Genomic DNA, 20,301 nt, shown 5'->3' with positions numbered 1-20,301 from the left:
TAAAGGGTTCTTTGAGATTCAGTATGATCACTTGTGGTATTCAGTGAGATAAGGAGACACTTTTTTGATCCAATCGAGAGTATGTTGCAGATACGTATGGTGTCAAAAACTAATAGTTTAAAGAATTAATACTGTCTGGTGTTTTGTTTTACACAATTATTTTTACTTCTTTTTTTAATACACATAATGGCAGCTGTCATCACTGATTGCCAATATGATTTTCTTCATCTGTCATTGAATGAGAATAAAAATAGAACATAAAACAACATTCACCAAATCTTGTATTTTGTTCTATGATTGTTCTGTGTTCCATTATGTAATAGCAAAATGAGTCGAAGGTTACACGGAGACGTAGCGGGACTAAAAGCAAAAAATGTTTTACTTGTCATGAAATAAACACAGCGAAGTGTTCAACACTTGCATTTTCACCAAGACATCAGAAATGTTCTCCAAAACAATCGGTTGTTTCCTTACTGTTTTGTTAAGATCCACACTGGCTGCCCCAATTTCCAGGATATCAGTCTACAGATGAAGCAGGGATGAAACCATAAGCGGATTTTAAGGGGGGGCCAGCCCCCCCGGTGTCCGAAAAGTGTCATTGCATGTAATTGACTTTCCTATACAGTATATGATTTTAAAATTAAGACTTTTCCGGTAAAATATTGTCTATAAAAGTTGTAAAGCAGTAAAACAAAAAACAAAAATGAATGAAATAAACAAAAATATATATTTTTGTAATGGGTCAAAAATATTTTTCGAAAAGATTATGTGACGAGCACCTCAGACAGTCATTTGCTTTGCTTAGCCAAAACCGCAAGAGGACCGAAAAGGCAAGATGGATTTACATAATATTTTCAAAAGTAAGCTTTCAAAAGCGACAACAACTACAGAACAAGAGCCAAGGATTGAAAATGTGGACCATGAAATGCTAGAAACCACTGTCAAAACAGTGAGCGGAATTTCTATTTGCCCCACCAAAGACGCTAATTGTACAACAGAGCCACCACCGGTGTCTTGCCAATGTAGTTAGTTACCCGCGTCAAAAATGGTGTCCCCTGGCCGCAGGAGCAGCACACACACATTAATTATGAGGGTTGTCGACTTAAACAATTAATTGAAGCCAGAAAAGAACCACAGCTATATATTTTGGACATCGATGTTTACTAAACTGGAGAAACTCCATACTGGACTTGAATTACAGTTATAGGTCATCCTACGAGTAAAACAGTGAAACGTTGCCTTTTTTAATGTTCAGTACGTGTGTTACAGTATACGACAGAAAAATGTTTTTTTTTGTGATGAAAACCTCGTAGATAACTACATCACCAAAACCAAAATCAAAATCAAGCAAATCAGTGCAGTGCAGTGCAGTGGCTCCACCCATACTGGGGTAACTACATTGGCACGACACCGGTGGGCGTACCATATTCAATGGATGACGATGTTGGCGAAAAGTATAGCCTAAGCAGCCTGATTTTAGAATTCCCCTCAAAAATGATGGGAAACAAAAACACTCATTTTCATCTAATTATTATATTCTTGTAGGTTGATTTTATTGCTGATACTGCGTTTCGGGGTCATCAACATAATATTGTGCCCCCCCCACCCCACCCCCCCGCCCCAAACGTCAAACTCCACCTATGGATGGAACTTAGGGGGATGCGACCCGGGCATTGAAGAAGGCCGGTTTGAAGGCGTAAAGTGGCCGTGTTTGTGCAAGGAGATGGTCAAACAGAAAGGTAAGATGATGAGCGGAGCTGTAATATAGTGTCAGATGGTCCACTCGGGGTGTCACGTTTTTGCTCATCTCACCCGGGCCCTGTTCACATTTCTTCTGCCACTGATATGAGGACTTTCTCTTGCTAATTTCGTACCCATTATATGAATTCATTATGAGCTAAAATGTGTCTGTGTGTGCATGGGCGCGATGTGATCATATTTATACAGCAGGTTCACAAAACCAGGTATGCAGGAGCAAAATAGAATATTATTGAAGAATATAGTGAGGAAAAAGGGCTGTTCAGAGGTGGGTTGGTAGGACTAAGCTGGTTTTATTGAAATTTCAGACACAACACAATGGCGATCATATAAATCTATGTAATGTATATACTATATATTAAGGATGTAATGGTTCAGATCGATGCATTGAACCATTTCGGTTTTGTATGGTTCGGTTCACTTGCGCACCGTTTCGGTTTTGTTTTTCGTAGAGTTGTCCGAAAATGGCTTTTTTAACCGATAACCGATATCCCAATATTGTCCAACTCCAAAAAGTCAATACCGATATCAAACCCATACTGATAAATGTGGGCCTGGACTTAACATATTATGGCTAATTTTATTGTGATGCCCCACTGGATGCTTTCATAATGATAAATGTAACAACTGCAAGGTTTTCCAAATAAACATTCTGTGAAAAATAAGAGAACAACTTCAACTGCAGTTATGGGAAAAGTGCCCAAATTGCACCTCTATATTTATTGTTGAAATCAAATTAGTGCATACATCAGTTTTTTGGACCAAGTTCAAGTGCAAGTAGAAGCATTCAAGAAAAACAATTTTTATATTAGTTAGTGCTGCAACGATTAATCGATTAACTCGAGTATTCGATGAGAAAAAAAGATTTGAATTAAATTTTGCTGCTTCGAGTATTCGATTGATTAAAGTGGGGTTGTAATGGTTTATTTGAAAGTGTTTGCATTTAATTTTGTTGGTTTGGGTGGATACACTGCCCTCTGGTCAGCCTCATTTCACATGGCTGAATTCAGCTGCTCCCTGTTAAGACCATCAGAAGCTAAGTTTTTGTTGGAGCTAATGTTTTTTTTAATGTTGTCGTAATTTAGTTTATCAGTATATTTAGCACTTTTTTGTGGGAATATGTGTCAAATATTTGTTAAGATTATTGTAAAAAAAAAAAAAAAAAAAAAAAAAAAAGGTTAGAATTTTATACCATTTAAGCTAGCGGACTTTGGCTTTGTAAGTTAGCCAATTGTTCTTTTGTTGTACATAGATCCTCATTTTTGTATACTTTATATGTATATATATATATACCGTTTGAGGCTTAGCTCAGGTATTTAAATTTTTCATGTTCCTTACCTGATTACTCGATTATTCGAACAAACTAGTTCATCGATTAATCAACTACTAAAATAATCGATAGCTGCAGCCCTAATATTAGTACACAGATTCATTTTTGCTCTGTGCAACGGCAGTGAATTTCCCATTTTTGTACCTTTTGAACGTTTCTTGCCCACTTGTGTCATGTTATGGAACTTTCCTCACAGAATGTTGGTTGTATATCAGCGAAAATGTTTTGTTTGAAGCTGACAACGTCGCTGACCCACCACTGCTAAGTTCAAAGCCACTGTGGTTTGCTTAGTTTAATTTTTGATTATTTATTAATTGATGAATAAATAATTCATTGATTAATTAATTGATTAATTAATGTATTTAGAAGGGTTTTGTACGGTGGCGAGAGGTGTCAGTCGAAATCAAAGTCCAAACATAGCAAATAGAAAAAAGCACGAACTCCAATTGCAAGCACTTTGCAAAAGAAAAAAGCACGAATGCAAACTGTCATAACACGATCCCCAATTCATAAAGCGCGATTGCAAATTGGCAAAAGCAAGAACCCCAATTGCCACAACACGGCAGCAAAGGGCTTTTTCTATTTGCAAAGTGTTTGGAGACACCTCTCAGCCACCGTACTTTTGTTGGTTTTTTTTTTTTTTTTTTTTTTTTATTCACATGCAGTGGAAAAGTAAGACTACCTGGGGGCAGTGAGGGTTTGCCTTCCTTGTCTACACTGACGCACTGACATGTTATTATCAGCTCCCCGCAAGAGCTTAACCTGCTGCTATTTATAGTGTGGAATTGTTGGTGTGACTACAACGACTTCTTGTACAGTCAGTCAGATTGTTAGATTTGTTCTCTTAGGATGTGTCATGGCATGTAGCTGCATGGGAAAAATCACAGTGTTCCCAATAACTCAGCACACACAGACAGCACACAAAGTGAAATCGCTTAAGACCACCAGGGGCTGCCAGATACCTCAGTTTGATCAGAAGCACCCTTGGTAACATGAAAAAAAGGTCCCTCCTAACAAGCAGTGTCACTGTGCTTTTGGGCGACAGAAAGAGAAGATACAGTTGAATGTTGATGTCTATAGAGAAAATGGATTACCAATTTGAATTACCTCCGACGAAAATGTAAAGGTAAATGCTGCCAATTTCTCTAAAATTTAAACTTGTGAGAACTATAAATTTACAAGGACAAGTGTTGTAGATATTTGTATATTCCTTTCAGAACTAGTACATTAAAAAGAAAGCATTGATGTGTTTGCATGAATTAATTTTGAATATACAGAGTAATTCTCATTGGTTATTTATTTCTATTTGTAACGTGATGAGTTGTTGTGTTAACATTAGGGCTCCAGACTAACTTATTTTGCTAAGTCTAAAACAATAGCCCCTAAAGCAGGGGCGTCACTAGACCTAATACATACATACTAGGGCACAGAAGGGCACTGGCGAGCGAGCACTTTTTTAAGCACTTATTGATCATAAAAAGTCAGAAATAGCGCTTTAAACTATATATAATCAAACCAAAACAAGCTGTTTGTAAGTCTGTAAAGTCAAGTCAGTTTAAAAAAAAAAAAAAAAAAAAAAAAGTGCAGTTTTTTTTTTTTTTTTTTTTTTTTTTTTTTTTTTTTTTTCCCATGCTCATCAATTTCCATTTCTCCTTCCCCTCTTCCTACACTCTGCTGCTCTACTTTGTCTGGATTGTCTTTGTTTGGATATACAGTGCTGGCCAAAAGTATTGGCACCCCTGCAATTCTGTCAGAAAATCCGCAATTTCTCCCAGAAAATGATTGCAATTACAAATACTTTGGTAGTAATATATTCATTTATTTTACTAGCAATGAAAAAACACAAAAGAGAATGAAAAAAAAAAAAAATACATCATTATCATTGTACACAAAACTCCAAAAATGGGCTGGACAAAAGATTGGCACCCTTATCCTAATACTTGGTGGCACAACCTTTAGACAAAATAACTGCGAACAACAGCTTCCGATATCCATCAGTGAGTTTCTTGCAATGCTCTGCTGGAATTTTAGACCATTCTTCTTTGGCCAACTGCTCCAGGTCTCTGATATTTGAGGGGTGCCTTCTCCAAACTGCCATTTTCAGATTTCTCCACAGGTGTTCTATGGGATTCAGGTCTGGACTCATTGCTGGCTACTTAAGAAGTCTACAGTGCTCCTTCTCTCAAACCATTTTGTAGTGCTTTTTGAAGTGTGTTTTGGGTCATTGTCCTGCTGGAAGACCCATGACCGCTGAGGGAGACCCAGCTTTCTCACACTGGGCCATACATTATGCTGCAAAATTTCTTGGTAGTCTTTAGACTTCATAATGCCATGCACACGGTCAAGCAGTCAAGTGCCGGAGGTAGCAAAGCAACCCCAAAACATCAGGGAATCTCCGCCATGTTTGACTGTGGGGACCGTGTTCATTTCTTTGAAGACTTCATTTTGTTTCCTGTAAACTCTATGTTGATGCCTTTTCCCAAAAAGCTCTACTTTTGTCTCATCTAACCGGAGAACATTCGTCCAAAACGGGCTTTTCAGGTAAGTTTTGGCAACTTCCAGCCAGGCTTTTTTATGTCTCTGGGTCAGAAGTGGGGTCTTCCTGGGTATCCTACCATAGAGTCCCTTTTCATTCAGACGCCGACGGATAGTACGGGTTGACACTGTAGTACCCTCAGACTGCAGGACAGCTTGAACTTGTTTGGATGTTAGTCGAAGTTCTTCATCCGCCATCCGCACAATCTTTCGTTGAAATCTCTTGTCAGTTTTTGTTTTCTGTCCACATCTAGGGAGGTAAGCCACAGTGCCTTTAGTGGGCTTTACACTTATTGATGAAACGTCGCATTGTAGAAACAGGAACTTTCAGGTCTTTGGAGATGGACTTGTAGCCTTGAGATTGCCCACGCTTCCTCACAATTTTGCTTCTGAAGTCCTCAGATAGTTCTTTGGTCTTCTTTCTTTTCTCCATGCTCAATGTGGTACACACAATGACACAGGACAGAAGCTGAGTTAACTTTAATCCATTTTAACTGGCTGCAAGTGTGATTTAGTTAGTGCCACCAGCTGTTTTGTGCCACAGGTAAATAACAGGTGCTGTTAATTACACAAATTAGAGAAGCATCATGATTTTTCAAGGGGGGGCAAATACTTTTGTCTGGCCCTTTTGTGTAAAATGATAATGACTTAAATTTCTTTCCCATTCTGATTTGTGTTTTTTCATTGCAAGCAAAATCAATGAAGATATTACTACCAAAGCATATAAAATTTCAATTATTTCCTGGGAGAAATTGAGCATTATCTGACAGAATGGCAGGGGTGCCAATACTTTTGCCCAGCACTGTATCACTGTAACTAATTAATCAGTGTTTGTCAAGTGGTAGGTTGTGACCAGAGTTGTTAATAACAGTGTTAGAGTATTACGGCGTTACTAACGGCGTTATTTTTGTCAGTAGTGAGCAATCTAATCAATTAGGTTTCCCATCTTTGCGACGCGGTTACTGTTACTGAGTATGTGAAGGCACGCGCCACTACAATTTGGTTGAATGACGCGGGAGACACGGAGAGAGCAGAGCATGAGGGGGGAGGAGGGAAGAGTGTTGTTACGCCTTTGGAAACGCGATGCTACATGGTTCGGAGCGTTAGCATAGCAGTCGCGTTCGCGCTAGCATTAGCAGTTAGCATGGCGAGCGCTACCTTAAACTCTCAGGCAACTTTTTTTTTTTTTACATACAGTTCGTGGCGTTCAGGTGGGTACACTTAATTGAAAATAATGGACTGTTTTGCTGTTGAGTGTTATGTTTTGTGTTAGTTCCCTCCTAGTGTGTCCCTGTGATTGCCCATTGATTTCACCTGTTGCGCCTGCTCCTAGTGTATCCTCCAACCTGCATCCTTCTGTGTCACCCACCTGTTCCTCGTTGTCTCGTTACCCCTTATCTGTGTGTGTGTGTGTGTGTGTATATAAGCTCCCGGTTTCTTTTCACACCTTGTTGTGTCATTGTCAATGCCCATGTGCATGTCAGCATTTGTTCTCAACAGATTTCACCATCCAAGCCCTTGTGTTCCTCGAAGTTTTCTATACCAAGCCTTTTGTTAGGGACTTGAGTTTTGTTTGCTTCTGTTTTTTTTTTTTTTTATCCCCACAATATTGCTTGGTACTTTGTTTTTTTTGCCTTAATTAAATCCTTTTTGCACTGCCGGTCTGCGTCACCTCTTTTCCCACACACCACCTGCCCACCCGCATTACTTGACAGTTGAGTATGTATTATCATCACCAAGTGGGCGTTGTCCTTGTTGATGCTACAATATAATATTTTTTTGCTTGTTTTTATTACCAAAAATAGTCACTTGCCTTAAACACTTCTTGAAAGACATATCCATAAACCTTGTTTGTTTGGTTTTTTTTTTAATCAAAGCAACAACAGTAAAGAGAGGGAAGAGATTCAGAGCCTCACCTGTATATTGAAAAATATATCCATATGGCGGAAAACACTCAGGTGACTTGAAGTTCTGCTCCTATATGCATGCGTGATACATCATTGGAAATTTAAAATCTCAATTTTCTGGGAGAAGAAAAATTTTGAACAGGAGGGCATTTTAAAACTTCTTTTTTTTTTTTTTAAACAACAAAAATCAACTGGAGGTGAGAGCACGCGAGAGCAGAATTAAACACGCCATGATTTTAATGAGATATTAATGCGTACTTACCTCTTTTCCATCCAAAAACTCCATGTAGCATGTCTCACCGAGTGTCAAGACACACCTGTGAATGGCCACAGCTGGATTTTGGGGGGGGATTTTATGGGTGAAACATGGTAATTTAACAAGGGTCGCGATGCAGAAATCGCAGGCATCAAGGAGTGGTCGAGATTTTCATTTTCATATATTTACCCTTTTAAACATTTTTTTTCCCAAATTTTCTTTGTTTGGATCGATTATTTATAATCTAGAATATTGGGGAAAATGCCACAGTAACGAAAAAAATACAATTAAGCGATAGTTACGAGGTCGATATCCTTAACGTTTTTTACAGACGCTAATTTTTTCATTGTGACGTAATTTGTTTAAAAGTTTCAAATATGTAAGTGAATAATTTTTTAAAGTCGTTTTTTTAACTAAATATTATACATCAATTAATGATTCTAAGCTAAAAGTGACAGATATTTCGAATAATAAATATGATTACTCACCTTTTTGTGGCTAGGTTGAAACAAAAGCAGTTGCGCGACGTCTGTAAACGGGGGTTTCCATGGTAAAATGGACAAATTAAAAATAGTTCAGTGACTTAATGCGCCATGAATCTGCTATGGCAGCATATAGACATACTGTTCTATCAAACACAACAGTTCTTTTGGCTTAAAATACAGCAGTTTATTTTAAATAGGTGTGAAAGATTAGAAACTGCTTTTTCAGTCTTGTCTGTGTTTTCCGCCATATATATTAGAAGTGTGATGGTAAACCCAAGCCACGGCTCAGTACGTAACTCGGTACGGGGGTCACAGTTCGGCGCGGGTTTTGTACAACAGGAATAACAAAAAAAGGCTTTTTTTCTGACAGCATTTGGATGTTTAAAGTTTGTATACAGTTACACTCTAGGTGAAATTGAAAAACAATTAAAAAGTGTGACCTAAAGTTTTTTTTTTTTTAAATGAAAAAGACAGTTCGGTTCAATTCAATCAGTTAATATAAACATATTCGATGTGAAAGACGTTATAAAATGGATCATGTTATAACATGTAGAACATCAAGTAACATCAATGACTTTGCCGGGTAACTAATTACTATTACATTGTGGTAACTGAGTAACTAACTCAATTACTTTTTGAGAAAAGTAATTTGTAACTGTCACTAATTACTTTTTTAAAGTAAGTTTAACAACACTGGTTGTGACCTAAAATTGGTTTATGTTGCCTAGTTGGGTTACCTAGCTTACTGTACTTCTCTCATTCCTCCCTGCTGGTTTATCCTTGCTGCGAGCAAATAAGGTATCCTGTTATAGATTACAGGGACTACAGTAACAAATAATGCTCTTAAAACAGCTGGAAATTATGATTAGCACACATACAAAACTGTTAGAGGTTATATGCCAAAGATAGGTAATTACCGTAATTTTCGGACTATAAGCCGCTACTTTTGTCCTTCATTTTGAATCCTGCGGCTTATTGTCCAGTGCGGCTTGTTTGTTGATTTATTTGGGTTAATAGGTAACACTTTATTTGATAGCGGCGTCATGAGACGGTCATAAGACAGTCATAGTTATGAAGTGACACTATCATGGGCATTACTGAATGCTTATGTCATTAACTGTCGTCTGGCAAATTATGTCACTAACTATATCTATGTCCAGTTTGGATATTTTACATCCATTCAAAAGTGAAATAATTTGCCGATAACACTAAATGACATATGTTATAAGTAGGGGTGTCAAATGATTAAAATTTTTAATCGAATTAATTACAGCTTAAAAATTAATTAATCGCAATTCAAACCATCTCTAAAGTATGCCATATTTTTCTGTAAATTATTGTTGGAATGGAAAGATAAGACACAAGACGGATATATACATACAATATACTGTACATAAGAATGGAAAGATAAGACACAAGACGGATATATACATACAATATACTGTACATAAGTGCTGTATTTGTTTATTATAACAATAAATCCACAAATGGCATAATTAACATTCTTTCTGTTTAAGTGATCCATGGATAGTAAGACTTGTAGTTCATAAAAGATAAATGTTATAGTTGCAAGTTATAGTAATTTTATAATTTAAAACCCCTCTTTATATTTTCGTTTTAATCAAATTTGTACAATTTTCAATCAAAAGTAGGGTTAATATAATAATAAGAAGAATAAAAATAACAATAATAAGAATTGAGTGACCAAACTCTGAGTAATGCCAGTTCACTTTGCATTGTTGTTTAGCTGTGTGAGAATAGGGCGTCATTACTACAGATTGAAGTGCTTTTCTTTTTGTGAACATTCTTTTTTTTTTTGGGAGAGATTGCAGTATTTTTTTTTTTTTTTTGGGGGGGGGGGGCTTTCACTAAATGATACTTCTGTTTGTTGTGAAGAAGTTGCAGAAGCGTATGCCAATAAACGGTGCAGCCCAAAGAACGCCTGTGTCCACTCGCCTTTATAACAGATATATCTCTGAGCATATCTTACCCAAAATACAACAAGAGACACATAATTGCCACTAAAAGAAAGCAAACTTACCGAAATATGTGTGGAACACAAAGCAACAGCATACACGTCTCACAACTACTAATTCTCCCACTATTAGAAGGAATAACATTAGTATGGAACGGCGCTGCGCTGCCCCCAAGCGGCCGGTGGCATTCTCTTCACTCTTCAAGTCCATAAACGGCCTCATTGAAATTTTGAGTTTGAGGCAATGTGAGAACGGCTCATTCAGTGCATGCGTTAATTGCGTCAAATAGTTTAACGTGATTAATTTAAAAAATTAATTAACGCCCGTTTACGCGATAATTTTGACAGCCCTAGTTATAAGCATTCATAATTGGAGTTTCATCCCTGCTAACTGCCACAGGCGGTGCTGTAAGCACGGAATCATCCCTTCATACCACATGTACAGTGCGAGTAATACAGTAATACCAAAAAATTCACCTGTGACCCCAGGTTTACCCCCAGCAAAGGTATAAGTTCCGGTGACAACTGAGTTCCAGTCCCTACAGAACCTTCTCGCTTGAGCATGAGGATTCTGAGTGACGGAATGCTCTGGCGGTCAGTCGGGATTCATAGAACCATAGTTACCTACGTAACCATAGTTTTTCTGATTATTAGTTGTTTTGTAGAATAACCTAGTATGATTCCCTGACCCATGTATTGATAATTGTTGCATTGCCATATTGTGAGATCATCGTTATCGTGGGCAATGTTGCACCGATACCATTTTTTGGCCCCAAAACCGATACCACTCCGATACCACTCAGTTTTTTCAATTTTTTTTTAGATCCATCCATCTTTATAGCAAAGCACAAATTCAAGCAGTGCACGAGTGAGTCTCTCTCTCTGACACACACAACCTAGTCACTTAGCTTAGCTTACTTTGCTTACTTCTACAGCACATTTGAATAGATTTGCCACCCGTCCCTTGAAACAGGGAATCGTTCCGAATTGGGAATTAAAACTTGTGTTCCATATTGAACCAATACAATGTGTGTGTGTGTGTATATATATATATATATATATATATATATATATATATATATATATATATATATATATATATATATATATATATATATATATATATATATATATATATACTGTATATATTAGGGCTGTCAAAATTATCGCGTTAACGCGTGGTAATTAATTTTTTTGATTAATCACGTTAAAATATTTGACGCAATTAACGCACATGTCCCGCACTGTCCCATGTCAGACAGTATTCTGCCTTTTGGTAAGTTTTACAGCAAGGTTTCTTTTTGTGCTGTCTAACAGCGAACTCTTGTGGTCGCTTTGCGACATGGTTTATTGCCAGTTCAATATGGCTGCATGACGTCTCGGGCTGACGGCTACGTTCACGTTGTAATGTTGTGCTTATATGATCCTTGGACAAGATTTGTCCGTAAGTATGGCTGTTGTAAAGAATGTACATATTATGTTAGTAAGCGAAATGTTATATTTTTTGTATGAGATGCTTTTTGTTTATGTTTAGTGAACCTGTATAGCGTGCTAAACTAACGTTGTTGCTAATGTAATGCTTGTGTACTTTTTTTTTTGTAGTTTCACTACGGTCTAAAGAGGACAGTGGTTTGAGGCCATTTTATTAATAAATCAGATGAAAAAGGAAGAAGTCTGATTATTAAGGCGTCGTTCACTAGCTGTCTAGCTTTGGAAAAAGTAGACGCTTCGGAGTGAGGACAGCATAGACAGATTTAAATGACAGTAGAGTGAAATGCCCACTACAGTCCTTATGTACTGTATGTTGAATGTATATATCCATCTTGTGTCTTATCTTTCCATTCCAACAATTTATTTTACAGAATATACATATAATTTACAGGAAAATATGGCATATTTTATAGATGGTTTGAATTGTGATTAATTGCGATTAATTATGATTAATTAATTTTTAAGCTGTAATTAACTCGATTAAAAATTTTAATCGTTTGACAGCCCTAATATATATATATATATATATATATATATATATATATATATATATATATATATATACAGTATGAATATATATATATATACATATTAGCCCTAATATATATATATATATATACAGTATGAATATATATATATACACATTAGGGCTGTCAAACGATTAAAATTTTTAATCGAGTTAATTACAGCTTAAAAATTAATTAATCGTAATTAATCGCAATTAATCACAATTCAAACCATCTATAAAATATGCCATATTTTTTTGTAAATTATTGTTGGAATGGAAAGATCAAACACAAGATGGATATATACATTCAACATATGGTACATAAGGACTGTATTTGTTTATTATAACAATAAATCAACAAGATGGCATTAACATTATTAACATTCTGTTAAAGCGATCCATGGATAGAAAGACTTCTAGTTCTTAAATGAAAAATGTTAGTACAAGTTATAGAAATTTTATATTAAAACCCCTCTTAACTCTTTCACTCCCAGCCATTTTCACCAGAGCAAGGCCCTTCGCTCCCGGCCGTTTTTTCTGGATTTTGACTGATTTTGCAAGGCCCACAGAAAATTCTGTTCTATTGCTATATAAACTTTGAACCCACCAAAAGAAAGATTTGACTCTCTTCTTTCAGCAGAAAAAAAAGTAAGTTCGTATCTTTTTCCATTCTTTAGAAATCAGCATTAGAAAATAGCTTAGTTTGAGCAATTTTCCAATTTCTGATGAAAAAACGGAGAAAATGAGCTCTTTGTAAACGCATACATTTCAAACATAACTTTGACTTTAACAAAGCTATTTTTTGCATTAGTTACATCCCAAACATCTGAATAATGTTTTCCTTTTACAAAATACTATGAACAACCAGACAAATAGAGCTTTAGATAGAGTAGTAACAATTTATTCACACACAATGACTGAGAGATGACGGTTTGTCGCCGAGATGACGCCGTTGTCGCCACGTCAGCTGTGTAAACTTTTCCCTCATCGTTGTCTGTCTCACAAAGATGGATTATTTTTGCATTTCTGCGGGGTCTGCTAGGCGAGCCGCTCCACGGGGGGTTTCACTCGTTTTGCACGATCGTCCAGCGCCTGGCGTCCCAGGCGTCCTCTCGTTGTTTTGTCCGGTCGGAGCGCCACCTGGGCTCAATCCGCCAGCGCTTTGACAATGCTGGCCGGCCGTTCACTGCTGTTGAATCGGCTTGTCTAGTCTTCCAAAATGCGCTACTGCCCTCCAGTGGCCAGTTTTATTGCTTTAAAATTGGTTTGGAGCATTTTTCTTTGTTTCTCAGATACAGCGGAAGCTATATATGCTTCTTATAAAAAAAAAAAAAAAAACGCAAAAGACGTATAAATACGGTTGCGGGACAGTTGAGCATTTAAAAATAAAACGTATTTATACGGTTCCGGGAGCAAATGAGTTAATGTTTTCGTTTCAATAAAATTTGTAAAATTTTCAATCAAAAAATAAACTAGTAGCCCGCCATTGTTGATGTCAATAATTACTTACACAATGCTCATAGGTGCTGAAGCCTATAAAATCAGTCGCACCCAAGCACCAGCAGAGGGCGGCAAAACTCCATAAAACACAACAAGTGAGCGTTTCACTGTACTGTCATTTAAATTTGTCTGAGCGGGGCATCTGCGTTAATTGCGTCAAATATTTTAACGTGATTAATTTTTTTAAAATTAATTAACGCCCGTTAACGCGATAATTTTGACAGCCCTTTATATATATATATATATATATATATATATATATATATATATATATATATTAGGTTTTGTAATGTCGCCTGTACCACTTTGGGCGTGAGGGGGTGTCCTTTATTTCTATTTCTGAAAGGTGGCAACCCTACTTTTGAAACAGGTCTCAAATCACTGCGACATTTCTTTCAGTAAAAGTAAAGTGGACAAAATGAACTGACCAGGGTTTGTTGCTCCGGTGAACGGTCCAGGCCTCTTTCTCTTGGTAGCAGTTGCTCTTGTTGCAGCCTTGAACTCTTTGTGTTCGTTCACATGTTTCGTCTTCAAATGTTTTATCAGGTTCGAGGTATTGAAATTGGCCGATTTAAATCCACCTCTCGAAACTTTCAGGCCGCAAATCTTGCATGCAGCCATTATACTCAACTGAGTTTCTATGCTGAAATATTGACAGACCCCTGACTTTTGTTTTCCTGGTTTGTTTTTCCTCCATATGAAAAAGCTGCCCCAGCATTGGTTAAGAGCAGCTATTGGCCCGCTCTCATTGGTCTGGAGCAGGCCAATAGCGATAGCTGCTTGGCATGCAAAGTGATCACGTGTCATCACACAACACAGAGTGTTGTGAGTGTCAGGAGATAGAAGGCTGCGTTCAAATGATACCAGTATATCGGCGCCCTATTTGTTGGTACTCGCCGATACCGATACCACTATTTTAGTGCCTGCCCCCCCACCACGTGTATCGTGAGCCTTGTATCACAAAAATATCGTATCGTGAGCTACCTAGAGGTCCCCACCCCTCTTTGAGAGACAGTCTGGACTGGAGCCCTGGTTAAGATCCTTTGTTTATTTGTTAATCCTGTAAATGAAAACACATTTCATGGAGGTGCTTTTTAAATTGATTTTTTTTTTTTTTTTTTTTTCATGAAAACAGACACCTCCACCTTATCCTGTTGGTGAGCATCTTCTCAAAAGACTGTGTTTACAATGCTTTGAGAGCAATTCCTGTGGTGGCAGGTCAATGTCCAGACATGGGCAATGGTTCAATAAAGGCCCCACGGGCTGTGGAGGACATACACACAGAACTGCCGGGCCTGGACACAGACATCTTAAGGTTAGTCAAGCCAAGTTTCATGAATGTTGTCAGATTTTTCAAAATATAACTTACTTACAAAAGCAAGATGTCACTGCACTAATACTTATTTCAGATAACATTGAAATAAACTATTGATTGATCTGAAACCTCAATTTAGCAAGTGGATAAATTTGAATCCTGCTATTTGCCTAAATAGACGAAATAGTAGATTAGGGTTTTCATGTAATGTGTTCAAATTGTGTACAGTAAGCTACAATTTCTTTCCAAATATTTTGATTTCATGGTGCGTTTTCAAAGTGGGAGACTGGGTAAAAGCACTTTTCTTGGCAAAATAGAGTGTCTAGTATGTGTTGCTTTCTAGCGCTTCAGATAGACGGTCGGTACTGGCACGTCACAGACACAAAATTAGCTTGCTTTGTTATATCCTATCTCTCACCCTCTTTCTTTTTTAACTTTACAACAGAAGTGTTTTAAAATGTAATTGAGTGAATTAATGAACTTAACTAAATGTAGCTACTAGTGTTGCACCTATACCATTTTTTGGCCCCGATACCGATACTGATACCTGGCTGTGCAGTATCGGCCGATACCATACCGATACCACCCCGTTTATATATATATATATATATATATATATATATATATATATATTTTTTTTTTTTTTTTTTTTTCTCCCCCAAAGAGCTACATAATTGGATGTGAAATCATTGCTATCAAGGCTTTGTCAGGCTGTTGCTTATCTTTGCAAAATAGGAAAAGGATTTGTACAAAGTATAATACTAGCCCAACAGTAAGAAAGTAAAAATAAGTTCATAATAATAAACTCTGAATGAACTGAGTAAACTTTTTTAAACCTCTCAAAGGCCAAACAGTGCAACTTTCATGAAATTATTGTCACATTCTGCTGCTGGTTAGATTGTGTTTTTTTTGCTGGGCTGTTAGTGGGGGCGTTCCTGACGTCGCACCTAAATCCAATGCAGGCTCATCAACGCAGCATTTAAGCACAGGTGAGCTCAGAGAAGGCTGCCGAGATATTTGCTTTGCTGATTGCCATTTGACATCTCGCACTATAGTCTCGCTACATTTGCTTGTTACGCCCCTGCATTGTTTTTTTTCTGTTAGTGTGCTGCACTCGTATGTAACCTCTACCCTGTGCAGGTATTTGAGTGTTTTTATTTTGACTTTTTGGCTCGCTGCCTATCGTCTTAGTTAACCTTCGAGTTTGTAGTATTGAGCTCCGTCGACCTGCTGTCACGGACTCCTTTTGTTATTTCTACTATCCCGCGATCGCGTGTTATTTTTTTTGTTTGCAATCATTAAACCCTTGTACGTTTCCCCCGCTTGTTGTCCGCTTCGAGGTCCAACGTTGTTTCCGCATTTGCGGACGCTAACAATAATAAGTAATAATAATTGACCACAGCATCCCGTCTCTCTATTAGCCTCCTTTTTTCGGGAGGGGGGGGCGGGTCCCTTATTTCTATTTCTTAAAGGTGGCAACCCTACTTTGGAAACAGTTCCCAAATTACTGCAGCATTTCTTTAAGTAAAAGACAAAGTAAAGTTGACGTAGTGAACTGACCAGAGATTGTTGCACCGGTCCAGCACCCTTCCATAGCAGTCCTGCTCTTGCAGGCTCAAACTCGTTGTGTCCGTTCACGCTTCGTCTTCAAATGTTTTATCATGTTCGAGGTATTGAAACTGGCCGATTTAACTCCACATCTCGAAACTTTCAGACGGCAAATCTTGCATGCAGCCATTGATTTTAATTGACGGGATTTCTATTTTGAAATATTTCCCGACCGCCGCTATGTCGGCGCCACCATGTCAACGCCGCCAAGCGGCCTTGTCATTGGTCAGGAGTGGCTATTGGCCCGTTCTCATTGGTCTGGAGCAGGCCAATAGCGATAGCTGCTTGGTGTTCACGTGTCATCACACAACACGGAGACAGAGTGTGGTGAGCGCCAGGAGGAGAAAAAAAAAGGCTGCGGTCAAATGTTATAATAATGGACCGGTAAATGGTATCGGCGCCGTCTTTGTTGGTACTCGCCGATACCGATACAACCATTTCGGGCCAGATCGGTGCCCCCTGCCGATACTAGTATCGGTATCGGTGCATCTTTAGTAGCTACTGAAGCCAAAGTAAAATGATTGTACTCATGTGAAAGTATGACTGCACTAGGGCTGCAACGATTAATCGATTAACTCCAGTATTCGATAAGAAAAGAATATTCAAATTAAATTTGTTTGCTTCGGGTATTCGTTTAATTAAAGTGACATTGTAATGGTTTATTTTATAAGTGTTTACATTTAGTTTTATGGATTAGGGTGGAAACACTGCCCTCTGGTGTGCCTCATTTTACATGGCTGAATCCAACTGCTCCCTGTTAAGACCAACGTAAGCTAAGTTTTTGTTTGGGCTAATGTTTTTTTAATGCATTTGTAATTTAATTTATAGGTATATTTAGTCGTTTTTTGTGGGAATATGAGTCTGAACCATTTGTTAGGAGCATTGCTAAAAAAACACAAGTATTTTAGAGCATTTAAGCTAGCGGAATTTTGCTATGTAAGTTAGCCAATTGTTCTTTTGTTGTACATAGATCCTCATTTATTTATTTATTTTATACCGTTTGAGGCTCACCCCATGTATTTTAATTTTTCATGTTCCTTATCCGATTACTCGATTATTCGAACTAACTAGTTCATCGATTAATCGACTACTAAAATAATCGATAGCTGCAGCCCTAGACTGCACTCCAAAGACTAATTTTTTATAGTAATGACCATAAATGTAATTAGTTACCGGCCACTTCTGGTGTATGGCAGTGAATTCCGTTTCATAGTCTTTGCTCCGAATGCTATTGCTTATACTATTGCTACTTGCTAAATTTAAACACCCTGAATGGAAAAGCCAAAAGGAAAAGACTTCTTTAAACATTCAGCTGAACAAGTTGGGGTTGTGTGTGTGTGGTATATGTGTGTGGGGGTGTTTCTGGGTGTGTGTTTCTGCATGCACCCTTGCCATTGTATCCTGTTTCGGATCATCATCCATCTGCCAGAGCCAGCTCATGGCATAAGGGTAATAAGCAGTTGTTACAGGCCCCCTGACAACAGTGGGGCCCCAAACAGCTCCTTTACCCCAGTCCCAAAAAATTGCAAGTGAGGTTTAATTTTTTTAACAAGTGAAAGATTTTTTTTAATTAGAAGAGGTGAAACAAATCATAAAATTCTGTATACAAGTGTGATAAAATGTATTCCTATTCCTCTCAGTAATTCTAATCCTCAACCTCAGGATGCGAATAAACTACCTGGAACTTGAGCTGCTACAGAAAGACAAAGTACTAGAAGCTCGGGAACTTCAGTTGCAACATCTGCAGAGGGAGTTAGATGCCAAGGTCTCCCAAATTGACAAACTCCAGGATGCTATAGGCTACAACAGCAGCTTTGGATGTGCAGCACCAGGACTGTGCCACCACCGCTTCAGTGTAATCAATCAAGGACCCAGTCGTTTCCAAAAGGCCGCCGTGGCGGTCCACCAAAGACTTAAAGCCAAGGAAGGTGTCTCTGCTGAGCCTACTTCTGATTACTTCTGTGGGGGGCTAAGACCTACTCACATTTCTGTGGTGAAGCCTATACACAAAGACTCGGAGTAAGTTGACTGCCACTTTTCAGTATGAAACTTGCAATTTCACTAAAATGTAACATTTTAGAACTGATTTTTGAATAGATTCGAAATCCTAACTTCTGTGAATACTGAACAGTAAAATTCTGTAGATATGGTTTGCCTTTTAAGAGTTTTATTCAAGTAGGCATAAGCTGTGTCAAAAATTTAGCTGTTTTTTTTTTTTTTTTTTCCATTTAGCGAAAATTAAAATACTTCTCTAAAGGTTAATCCTTTGTTTTCAGGTCCAAGCCCTTTAAAATGAATTACTGTAAACTATTATACTGACTTTGGTCAACAACAACACCAACACCAACAAAAAGCTTCTACAATTGCTGCAATAGAGCTAATTCCCTCAGTTTTAACTTCATTGTCATTCGGACAGTTTTTTTGTCTCCTATTCTGCCCTTCTCCAATCTTCTACTCTATACATTAAGGTTGGGTCACGGGACCACTACCTTCAATAGAGAAGTTCAGACTTGTCCTTCCCCATCAACTTTGTCCGACTCCAACACGAGGATCACGAGTCAGTCTCCCTAGCGTGTTCTAGTTCATCCATTAAGGCAGCTGGGACATGCCCAGAACTCCTTACCAGGGAGGCAACCTAACCAGATACCCCAGCCACTTAATCTGGCTCCTCTCAAAGTGGAGGAACATTGTCTCGAATCTGAGCCTATCCGAGATGAGCATTTCTCTCCCTATCTCTGAGAGAAAAAAAACTGGTTTTCCCGAAGAGAAAATGAATTTGATCCACTTTCATCTGAAATTTTGTTCCTTCAGTCACAACCCAGTGCTAGTGACCATAGATGAGGGTTGAAACGTACTGTATATACATCAACCGAAAAATAGAAACCTTTGCCTTTTGGCTCAGGTCCTTCTTCACCAAGGACAGACCAATAAAGAATGTGCATCACTCCAGACACTGCAGTTGATCTCCCATTTCATTCTTCCCTGACTCGAGAACATGACGCTAGAATGCCTGAACTCCTGCACTTGGGATAAGACCTCCTCCCTGACTTGGAGAGGGCATTCTGCCTTTTCCTGACTGAGGATCATCAACTCAGATTTGGAGGTGCTTATTCTCATCCCAATGGCTTCACATTCAGCTGCAAATCGCTATAGCAGGACGAATCCTCCGCAACCATCAATCCATCCATCCAACTCATCATCTACCGCTTAATCCGGGGTCGGATCGCGAGGGCAGCAGCTTTAGTAGGGTAGCCAAGACTTCCCTCTCCCCAGCCACTACAACCAGCTCCTCCAGTGGGAACCCAAGATGTTTCCAGGCAAGCCGAGAGACATAAGCTAAGTTCATACTGCAGGTCTTAAAGCACAATTTTTTCGTGTTTTTTCAACTCGCTTGAGGCATTAACTTGAAAGTCACATAGAAGTGGACCATTCCAAATCCGATCTGGGTCACTTTCGTATGTGGTTTAAATCCAATCTGGGCCACATTTTTCCAGAACGTTGCGGCGGTCTGAAATGTCATTTCTCCCAAATCGGAATTCATGCAGCAATTGTGTCAGCTAAGAGCGAGAGCAGCACGCTAGACGGCAGTGAGGTAGCTGTTCATTCGCGTTAGTGCCTAGCTTGAACTCGGCT

At 38.3% G+C, this 20,301-nt stretch overlaps 1 protein-coding gene across 2 annotated transcripts in view; it reads left to right on the top strand.

Annotated features, from left to right (window-relative positions):
* Positions 1 to 11,619: 11,619 nt before the first annotated feature.
* The window catches only part of LOC130923064 (cGMP-dependent protein kinase 2), a 41,000-nt gene continuing 32,318 nt past the window's right edge, over positions 11,620 to 20,301 (top strand). For both annotated transcript variants that reach the window (XR_009064647.1, XM_057848484.1), the window contains exons 1-3: positions 11,620 to 11,690; positions 14,881 to 15,060; positions 18,331 to 18,687. Coding sequence is in view for 1 of the 2 variants with exons in the window: in XM_057848484.1 (XP_057704467.1) it covers positions 14,978 to 15,060; positions 18,331 to 18,687 (440 nt within the window). In the remaining variant the exon portion in view is untranslated. The remainder of the gene's footprint in view (positions 11,691 to 14,880; positions 15,061 to 18,330; positions 18,688 to 20,301) is intronic.

Source organism: Corythoichthys intestinalis, chromosome 10 (assembly GCF_030265065.1).
Source record: "Corythoichthys intestinalis isolate RoL2023-P3 chromosome 10, ASM3026506v1, whole genome shotgun sequence".
Lineage (NCBI taxonomy): Eukaryota > Metazoa > Chordata > Actinopteri > Syngnathiformes > Syngnathidae > Corythoichthys > Corythoichthys intestinalis.
This window is presented reverse-complemented; position numbering and strand designations above follow the sequence as displayed.